This window comes from Arabidopsis lyrata (assembly GCF_000004255.2).
Source record: "Arabidopsis lyrata subsp. lyrata unplaced genomic scaffold ARALYscaffold_3, whole genome shotgun sequence".
NCBI classification, from domain to species: Eukaryota; Viridiplantae; Streptophyta; class Magnoliopsida; order Brassicales; family Brassicaceae; genus Arabidopsis; species Arabidopsis lyrata.
The window spans coordinates 6,543,208-6,553,989 of record NW_003302553.1 but is presented as its reverse complement, the minus strand read 5'-3'; the positions used below and the strand labels follow the sequence as shown (position 1 = coordinate 6,553,989).

The following is a 10,782-nucleotide window of genomic DNA, read 5'->3' as shown; positions in this document are numbered from 1 at the left end:
TAACAGATAATGAACTAATGATATACATCTATTTCGATTTATGATTTCATTTACTGAATATAGAAGAAAAAATAACGAATGTTTTACGTAGACTTTATCGATTTGCTTATAATACCCACATTTTTTTTCTTAAAAAACACAGTTATATATAACTTATCAACAATGAAAGATTCAAATTTTGGATGTTAAAAAAAAAAAAAAATTCAAAGAATAATTTTTAAAAATATGAAATAATATTACATATGTTTCCGAATAACACAATAAATTTGAAACAGATTAATGTTTTAACTCAACACTCAAGAAACAAGTAGTGTATATATATATAGCTGTCTTTCTGAAGATAATTATGCAAAACATAACTCGAAATTTTGTTGCAAATAATTACTATAACATATATTTATATAACATGAATAGGAAAAATGTTCTAAAGGATCTTGATGATCATGTTTAAGGTTAAATTAATTAACCAGCTTCTTGCTTCTTGTTCAAGTCATCATCACTCGTCTACGCCTCTAGGCTGCAGCCCAAACCCGGAAGCATCCGATCTTCTCATTATCCTCAGCCTCTTGCATGACTCAATAAACATCCTGCAAATCAAATATCCAAACTCATTACTTTAGTTTGTGATACATTTTGTTTTGCAATGAGATACAATCTTAAGTCAAAAGATAAACATACCCCCAAGGTACATCGCCGGCGAGCATCCAATCTCCATCTTTGTCCTCGTATATGGTAACGTATTCGCAGTTGTCACCATCTTTCAAGGCAACACCTGTACAAATATGTATATATGTAAATATTAATTGTGTTGATAATACCGCGATACATAGAAAAGTCTTGCTAATTAACAATACGAGTGGTGCATAAACTCTGATTTTTAGACTTTTTGTGAAAAAAACAAAAATGGATGTGAATTAATTGAAACCTCTAACTTTTCTATAATTGAAAATTTTCCGATATTCAGTTTGGAGAAAAATTACCAGTAAGACCATCAGAGATTAGGACTAGTCTTAGTCTCTTAGACCAAGTAAATATAATTCCTGAGATGACTAATAAAGATCTCGACCTATTTGTCCTTTCATATATAACACTATTTACTTAAAATCTATAACATTGCTATCACACCAGTACTAAACTGCTAACCTAATTATTTGTAATTGTATTAGCGTTGTCGTTGTATCATAAATTGGGGTGTTCCTTGTAGGCGAAAAAAGAAAGAACAGTACTAAAATACTACTCCATTACGTCTAAAACACTCAAGTTCTTTAATCGGATGTCTCGTATGTATAATTAGTTTTTTCCTTTTCACATGGTCTAATTACCACTCTACTTTTATGGGAAGAGAAAACAATTGTTACTAACCGATGCCACGGAAACCGAAGAGCTTGTCAAGAGCAAAGGCTAGATCATCATAGTCTTGGCTCGAACCAAGATCCATCTTCCTCAAATAAGGCACACCATCCATGCTAACTTTCACATACCCTAAACCCACTTTTGTGGTCGCAGCTTCCTTACAGCTGTTTTTCCTACGGTAAGAGCAAACCGGCGGCCACCCCACCACCTGACTTTTCGCCGCCGGCGAATCATTAACCTTCTCAACGTCACCACCAGATGAAACGACACCGCTTTCACATTGATCACTATTACTACCAGAAGACGTCATGTTCATCTCCGTGAAAGCTCTCTTCTTTATCATCTTCTCAGCCACATCTCTCCCCGGAAGCCCCAATCTCAGCTCCGTTATCTCAAGCCCGAGTCCTTCCTTCTCCATTTCTTGATGAACTTCTTTATTCTTCTCTCACAATTTGATACAATTATGAAATGAGAACTTTCTTCTCCAACACTTCTCTTATTGTAGTAATGGCACCGCGTCGTGCTTTTTATATGTTGCTTCGTTGGCCCACACGATACAACCAATGAAAACCAGTCAGGTATCGACACGTGGAGTCATTTGATATCTAAAGTCTTCTTCTTCTTTTTATTCAGTTTGTGTGGGGAGACAAAGTGGGGGCAGAGACAGGTCAACTGAGGATGCGGTGGTCGGTCACATGAGAGACATAAGTTTGGTGCTGTTTTTATTTTTTTCTCAAAATTAATAAAGACCGGCATTACAAGGTGGTTAAGGGAACAGATCCTACGCTTGTGAAATTTTCTTGTGATTTTTCTCTGACCGTTGGATCATTGGAATCCGAATCTCCTTCTCCTAACATCCCATGTGGTTTTCTTTTGTAAAGATTCTTGTTCTAACTAGTAAATCACAACTATAGTCTACTTTGTCTTCAATAAGTTCATGTTATTTTGTAGTGAAAAATAAATATAAACTTTAGTCTATTTGTTTGCATTTCTAATAAGAGCATGGGAATATTAAATCAAATCCTACCATTTGGGATATGTTCGTTATTTCTCTTTGCATCTCATTTTTAAGTAGTAACTAACAACATTTGGCTTAATAATAAGATATTTCAGCAATAATTTTGATTTGTCACCGCATTAATCTCACATGGAGAATATACACCAGATATACTAAATTTGTATGGATCGGAACCAAATATAGCAGAATTTAGTATGGATTGGAACAGGTAGTTACAAAGTAAAAACGTATCAAGTAACGATTTTGATTTAGTACGTTTTTGGTTCGACTTATAGATCGGGTTTGTTTTATTTTTTGAATATGAATCATATCGATTGAATTTATACAGCTTTATAACTACTTAAATCCTATTTGCAGCATGTAAACCAAATTCCCAAACAAATATATAGTCAATGGCAAGAGCTCTCAGCTTAGACTAACAAGACGATAACCGATGTATTGTAATATTAAGTTAGAGTTCTTCATGATACTCATCTCCAAAGTTAGTCTCGAACCAATATGACTTCAAGCGGAGTAAAAACTAGTTTCGAATAGGTTCAAACTCAGCCAGACCCGCATTGTTGGGTTGTTGTTAACTATCTTTAGCTCAGCATACCAATAAAACACAAGAAGTATAATGATGGGGTTTTAGAGACGTAGGGACACGAGAATAGAAAAAAAGATCGACCGTGTGTATGTGTGTGAGTGTGTGTGGGTTCACTCTTGTCTACCAACTTTGATCAATGGATTGACATAAACAAGTTGGGCCACGTGAAATTATATGAAATACAACCACATAAAGAGAGAGATGAGTTCAACACTCCCATATCTCTAGTTTACTTTTAATGTTTCCAATGGCTACCAAACGACATTTGTAACACCAAATATTTATAAATTCCATTTTTACAAATTTTGAGTGGGAGCAGTGTTTGGTTTTACATCTCAAATGCACAACTGTCATCTTTTTAGAAAACGTATTTTCAATAAACAAATATAATTAATTTGATCAAAAACTTCATCCGAATACCATGCAATTATGGATCTTTGGTCCATATGCACTAATGATACAATGCGCAAATCATATATTTCCATACATACATTTTTTTTTTTTTGATTTAATGTTAAGATTTCCATACATACATTTATAGCAGTTTAGACTCAAATTCGATTTCCCCCTTAAAATACGATGTTTATGTAGAAAAAATATCATGAAAAAATGAATATGATAGATTATGATGCTTTATTTCTGCATTCGAGCTCTGGAAACTCCACAGTTAGCAATTTGGAAAAATGCCGTTCAACTTGGAAATTTCAGGTCGTCCAAATAGAATGATTTCCAAAAAATAAAGTTTTTTCCTTGACAGCAAAAATAAGGCTTTTTTGCTTTAATATTTATAATGTCTAGAAATTTCATGTGCTTCTACTCGAGTTTTGATCGGAAAACTTTTTTAGTGATTGTGACATGTCTCTCATGTTTCTTATACGTTAGGTCGTTATCCACGATTCTCTTGCTTATGTTTTCGGTTAGTTAATAAAATATTACAAGTCTCAAGGATCATAATTATGTTCTAAATCCCTTATAAATTATTCACAATACGTATCTTTCAAAAAGAATCAATGGAGGTATAATTTTTAATTAAATGGACGACCAACTAAAAGTTAAATTACAAGCATGTTCCCACGTCCATAAGCAGCATAAACTAAATTATGAAACCGCAAACGCTTTTTTATATTATTGTCAGTATTTTTTTAATATTTTATGTAAAGCACATATATAGATATAAATTACATTTGTATAGAATCAGGAGAATACCTGGTTAAGCATGAAGTGAAATTAAAAACCTATCTTTACCAGAATAATTTCAGGCAATAATATAATAAGTATGATGAGAGGAAAAGAAGCCCTCTCCTATGTAGAAATAGTTACCGTTAATGAAAAATATTGATTCATAAGTACTTAAGTCAAATTATAGAACGATCAGTACGTAACTAGTAAGCCCTAAGCAGGATAATATCTTATAGGTTATCTTTTTAGTGTTTCTATCAAACTAATAAAAATGTTAGGATTGAGAATAACTTTTACACTTTTAATTATATTAATCATTTTCATTTGAAAACTAAACAATTAATAACTTTTGATTCTTCTCGACCTCAGAAACTATACAATTTGAAATGTTCAGTAAATTAACTTTTGATAATTATAAAACATTGTCCGACAAATAGGCAACAAGCTAAAAAAGGAAAGCACGAGTGTTTAGCGGACGCATTAGTCGAGCAAATAGTATTATTTAACTCGGATATTATATCTTTATGATTATAAGAATAGTCGTCGATCGGATATTAAGGGGAAAAAAATAAGTATCACTAAGATATGTTCGAATATTTTCATGCATACTAGTATCTTATTCTTAGTCTTACTAAAGCATATTTCTAAACAGGGGAAAACAAGAACAAATGAACGGCGTCAGAGACAGAAAATCTGTTTAAAGTACGCCAAAGTAAAAGAGAGTTTGGTTCGAAATCTTCTTGGGCTTTCGATTCTATAGCTTCCAACCCAATCTACCGACATATGGCCCGTTTCTGCGGATATAGTGTTGATTTTCTCTTATTAAACTTTGTTGCAGTTGAGAAAACCATGATGCCGGTGTAAATAGTCTATAGCACGAAATAGGATCTAAAATACTCTTGATCTTCGTGAAATCCGATGCGAAGAAACGCAGTTTTTGTTTCGAAGAGTCTATCGAGCCACTCTTTTGCCGTTAAAACTAAAACACACAAAACGATTTTTTACATCAAAGAATTTAATTTGTATACATAAGAAGAATAATTTGAATGATAGTTTAAATGGATGTTTACAAATTTTAGTGGCTAAATACTTACCTGGCGGTTTATTAGCAGATTCCCACCAGATTTTGGACACACTGAGCAATATAAACACGGTCATCAATACAAAATATAAGAGTTTAGTAGCCATTAATTAGTTGAAGATATATATGAAGAGAAGTGACGAGACTAGTTGATTTATATAGACATCTTCATTAGTTACGATATTATTATTGATGATTATTGATTACGTCAAAACTAATTCGGTCCTTACATTTGCCCCTCAAGACACGATGCAAAGACTTACTATTTATATTTTTGTCACAATACGAAGACTTACTTATGTCCTAACATTTTACCCCTTAGTGCTCGTTGAAAAAATATTTAGACTTTTCGTCCATTGGAGTATTGGACCCAACTTTACTTCTACCAATAGCGCGTTTAGAGATATACAATAATTATACATATGCAAAGACTGATGTGATATGATTTCAACATATTAATAAGTGGGTCTTCTAAGATACATTCACATTCGAATAGACGTTGTGAAGTGAAGAGACCAAAAGATTTTTTAAAATTATATATCTTGTTTGAAGTAAATAAATAATAATAAATTTGTATAGCATTTTTTTTTTAACACGAAAATTTTGTATAGCATGGTAATCCAAAAAAAAAATGGCCAACGTAATAGTGGTATGCACATTATTCGTGATAAAGAGTAGAGAGTACAAAGCTTTAATGGAATAGGCCGGAAAGAGAGGAAGATAAACCAAAACAAAACATATGCAACCGATTCCTTATAAAATGAGTGTTGGGTTTCTCTTCTCCCCATTTTCTTAAGGATCTAAAAATAAAATAAAATTTACTTTAAACAAAAAAAAAAAATTACTTTTCAATGGTTTTAAAACGCTTTTCTTACACCATCTTAAAGATTAAAATCACATAGATTCTAAACTTTAGTAAAAATTTAGTACTATTAGTAGAAGTTTTAAAATTAAATATTATATGCGTTTATGGTTCAAACAGTTAGAAAATAATATATTCTGTTATATTCATATCTAAATTCAAGCATGAGTTACAATATTTGGTTATAAATGAATGTTGCTTGAATATGTGTTATTGTATATTATCAATGGTGGTGCTTAAAAACATCATCTCAGAAAACCAGTCAGCGTTTGTCACACAGAGAGCTATTTCAGACAATGTTCTAATCACACATGAAGCTCTCCACTACCTAAAAACCTCAGATGCAAAAGAAAGATGCTACATGGCTGTCAAAACTGACATGAGTAAAGCATATGACAGGCTAGAATGGGATTTTATTCAACTAGTTTTGGAGAGACTTGGATTCCACAACAAATGGGTGACCTGGATGATGCAATGCATAGTGACAGTTTCCTACTCTTTCCTAGTGAATGGAACTGCAAAGGGACTTGTCTTACTTGAGGGAGGAATGAGACAAGGGGATCCTCTTTCCCCGTATGTCTTCATTCTCTGTGGTGAAGTCCTCTCTGGACTATGCAATAAAGCTCAACAGTCAGGAAGATTGGAAGGAATCCGAGTCTCAAAAAACAGTCCAAGGGTTAATCACTTACTGTTTGCAGATGACACCATGTTCTTCTGCCGATCTGACTAACAAAGCTGCCAAGAACTAGTCTCTATCCTGCAAAAGTATGAATCAGCCTCAAGTCAAAAGATTAATGCCCTAAAATCTGCTGTTACTTTCTCCAAGAAAACAAATGCTGAAACCAAAGAAAGAGCAAAAAGAGATCTCAACATTCAACTTGAAGGAGGTAAGGGGAAGTACCTAGGATTACCTGAGCTCTTTGGGCGCAAGAAAAAGGATCTTTTCACGAGTATCATTGATAAAATTAAGCAGAGAGCCCCCAGTTGGTCTTCTAGATTCCTTTCTACTGCGGGAAAAATGGTCATGCTGAAGTCTGTCCTCTCCTCTATGCCCACCTATACGATGACATGCTTTAAGATCCCCACTTCCCTTTGCAAGCGCATTCAATCCGCATTGACCAGATTCTGGTGGGATGCTAATACGGAAAAAAAGAAGATGGCGTGGATATCCTGGCAGAGAATGACAAAATCTCTGAAAAAAAGGAGGACTAGGGTTCAGGGACGTACAAAAATTTAATGATGCTTTGTTGGCTAAGGTTAGCTGGAGAGTGCTGACTAACCCATCTTGTCTCCTAAGCCGTGTACTATTGGGGAAGTACTGTCATTCCTCCCACTTCCTAAACACCCGTACCCCAAACACTGCCTCACATGGCTGGAGGAGTATCTGTATCGGAAGAGACCTCTTAAAGCCGCATCTTAGAAAATTGCTGGGTGATGGCACATCCACTTCAGTTTGGAATGAACCATGGCTATCTCTCACCCATCCTGCTACACCAATGGGCCCTGCTAATGAATTTAATCAACATTTGATGGTCGCCCAACTGCGCCATCCAGTCTCTCTAGAATGGAAGGAGCTGATACGACAGACCATACCAGCTCATGAACACGAAATTTTACTCCTCAGACCAAGTAAAAAAGGAGGACCTGATAGATGGGCATGGCTTCCTACTCCCTCTGGAATCTACACAGCCAAATCAGGTTACTATGAAGCTCTTAATGCTGAAGATCAAACACAGCAACCTTCCACACCACCTGACAACTATGAGTGGAAGACAAAGTTGTGGAACACCAAATGCTCACCTAAAATAAAACTGCTCCTATGGAAAGCAATGCAAAATGCCCTCCCAGTAGGAGAAAACCTCAAGAGCCGGACAATTTTGGAAAGTGCAAAATGTATCCACTGCGACGCCGAAGAAGAATCAATAACCCACCTCTTTTTCACATGTGACTTCGCAAGGAAAGTCTGGGAGTCTTTCCCGTGCACATCCTCACTGAACCTAAACCGCATATCAGACTTCAGAACATGATTTGAAGCGTCCAAACTACTAACTTGCCTCCCACCGATCGGTTTAGGAGAAGGATCTTTGTCTCCTTGGTTATTCTGGTCGATGTGGACAAACCGTAACAACAAAATCTTCAAGGATAAACACTTACAACCGCTGGATGACATCACTCAAGCAATCAATCAAGCAAAAGAGTGGTTCCTAGTCCAAGAAAGAAAACCCCCAATCCGACCGCTTGGAATCACGATGAATCAAAACCTAACAGACCCCCGATTCATCACCTGCAACACTGACGCAGCTTGGAAAGGTGATCAATTAGCGGTGTTTGGATAGATTTTCACAGATCACCTTGGATCGGAGATTGATCGTGGCTCCGAATCGGCGGAAAACATCAGCTCTCCCCTGATCGCAGAAGCTGCGGCGGTTCTTCTCGCGTTGCAACACGCCCGGTTTCACATACCTCTCTCTCGCTTCTGACTCGACTCAACTCGTCAAAGCACTTCAATCGAAGCTTCAAATTCCACGGGATTCAATTCGACATCCTTGATATTTGTTTAAGTTTCTCTGCAATTTCCTTTAGCTTTATTCCACGATCTCAAAACAATGCTGCGGATTCGTTGGCCAAAGAGGCCTTATCATCTTTTGTATTGGGCCTGGCCCAATTCTAGTTTCAATTAAATCATCCTTACCAAAAAAAAAAAGTTGTTGTTTAGAAAAACTTGAGAAAGTGTAAGAACAAAACATATATAGGGCATCGGTTTCGTGTATTACCTCAAGGTATCCTACTATAGATGGCAAAAGCAATTCAAATTCGTACTTTCTTATAATACCAAAATTAATATTCATGTTTATTTGTACCAATAACATTGCATGATTATAATATTATTGAAAGATAAAAATTTGACAATTAGTAAATTTGTGCATGTCCCGTATATATTGCTTTAGATCATTTCTAAATTTTATGTAACATCCTAACATCATGTTATATAAAATAACGTATAATTTTCCATATGGTGAATTTCCGTTTGTTTTAGCCTTTTCCGTTTCTGTTTTTGATTCGAACCATCAGATGGAGCTGAGAGATCAAACCTAAATGAGCTACGAAATGAGACTCTTTATCATTAGTTTTGCATGAAATGGTTGAACATAAATCACGGTTCTAAAACTTTTTGGGATTAATTAAAATAATATTTACAAACAAGTTACACTGCGAATTACCGATATATAAACCAATATGTTTAGGGATTATAAAATAACATAAGACGATGCAATCTCTTATCCAAACAAAAAAAAAAAACAAGTAGCCCGTGGAATTAAGCCTACCGTCAAAATTTAGATTTCAGGTTAATAGAATTAAAAAAAAAAAAAAAAAAAAAAACTAAACGTTACAGACGGCGTTTTAAATTCAGAAGAAACCAAAATTTAGGAAAGAGGTATAAAAAGATGTAAGGTAAAATATCAACGGTACGATTTAAGAACAGAGCCGCAAAAGCAGCAGATGATGGCTCTCCAAGATCTGCAATAAATTGGTATAAGACAGAACCTCGTCGAAGTCTTCATGTCGGCGATTCTTGCACCACAACCACACCGGGAACACGTTCCTGCCGCCGGTTTGCTTCCTTTTATTTTCCTCTTCTGGTCCACCAAGAAACAGAAACACACCATTCTTGATCCTTCTTCTTCCACTTCTTGTTTCAAAATTTTTAAAAAAAAATCACTGGAGAATAAGAATCTGATAATCACGTAGGATTGTGATCGATATCCGTCCTAAGAATGGTGTCTCTTGAAGATGCAGTTGGGTTAGAGATGTGCAAGATGATTGCCCTACTGATGCACATGTGTTAGGCGTAGAATGTAAGTAATTAAGAATATGCTTCGAGACATAAATATTTATAGAGATTATGATATTTAGAAGAGTTTTTGACGTGCGTACACACACGTACAACCCCCAACTTCCAACTGAATTCTTCATTTTATTTTTTTATGTTCTTATTCAATTTATATAATTATCTCCTAGTTTCTAGGAGTTTTGTTGTATATATGTTATTGCGATGTACGTCATTGATGAATCAGTGGCTGTATCTCTGTCAACGTGGGAAATTTTAGTTGGAGGTTGTGTCTGTTATTGTTCCTTATCGGAAATATGGGTCATGTAAAAAATCCCATTCTCTACCTTTAAGTGTCAAATTTTCTCATTCCAAATATTTAACATCTAAAAGCACAAAAATAAAAATGGGCCTAAAACATATTAAATTTGCACTCTTTAAAGTTCTGTATAGTTGGGCTAGCTTAAGAGCCCAAAGTTCTGAAATTTTTAATTTTTGTCCGTTTTCCTTATTAATGAATTTTTTCTTTCCTGTCGACGACTCAGAGTTTGCAGTCAGGTTTTCAAGAAACAAAAACAAAATTTTTACTTTTATAAGATTTCACTTGCATTTCAAGATTCTGGATGGTTTTACAATTTACATAATACTAAGTAAAACAAGTATACTATCCCAAAATTTTCTTTCCCAAGGAAATGGAAAGCTAAAAATGGTCACTGAATTCTGAATAGGAGTACAACTCCCAAGAGAGAAGTGTCCAAAATAACAATTCTGCATCATAAACTATACTGCGTAATTATGTACTTATATATGCATGATTAGTTATGAAAAAAAATCGTCACTTGTATTGAACTAATGGCTTAGTTTGACGTTAAGA

At 34.9% G+C, this 10,782-nt stretch overlaps 2 protein-coding genes across 10 annotated transcripts; both read right to left on the bottom strand.

Annotated features, from left to right (window-relative positions):
* Positions 1-261: 261 nt before the first annotated feature.
* On the bottom strand, positions 262-1,869 carry LOC9319017 (auxin-responsive protein IAA19). Its single transcript, XM_021033618.1, has 3 exons — positions 1,363-1,869; positions 679-772; positions 262-587 (listed from the first exon to the last, which is right to left on the bottom strand). Exons 1-3 carry the CDS (start codon positions 1,769-1,771, stop codon positions 497-499), a joined length of 594 nt encoding a protein of 197 aa, XP_020889277.1. The 5' UTR covers positions 1,772-1,869; the 3' UTR covers positions 262-496.
* Positions 1,870-4,620: 2,751 nt separating this feature from the next.
* Positions 4,621-10,574, bottom strand: LOC9321159. Of its 9 annotated transcripts, none has more exons than XR_002333297.1 (6): positions 7,880-8,761; positions 6,991-7,760; positions 6,769-6,836; positions 6,616-6,689; positions 5,231-5,271; positions 4,621-5,115 (listed from the first exon to the last, which is right to left on the bottom strand). XR_002333297.1 is itself a non-coding variant. In XM_021031842.1 (5 exons), exon 1 carries the CDS (start codon positions 9,745-9,747, stop codon positions 9,541-9,543), a length of 207 nt encoding a protein of 68 aa, XP_020887501.1. In that variant the 5' UTR covers positions 9,748-10,574; the 3' UTR covers positions 4,635-5,115; positions 5,231-5,271; positions 6,616-6,689; positions 6,769-6,836; positions 6,991-9,540. The 9 variants fall into 9 exon arrangements, 1 of the variants encoding a protein (XP_020887501.1); XR_002333298.1 differs by having other exon boundaries at positions 6,991-7,564; positions 7,724-8,760; XR_002333299.1 differs by having other exon boundaries at positions 6,991-7,271; positions 7,360-8,758.
* Positions 10,575-10,782: the final 208 nt, after the last annotated feature.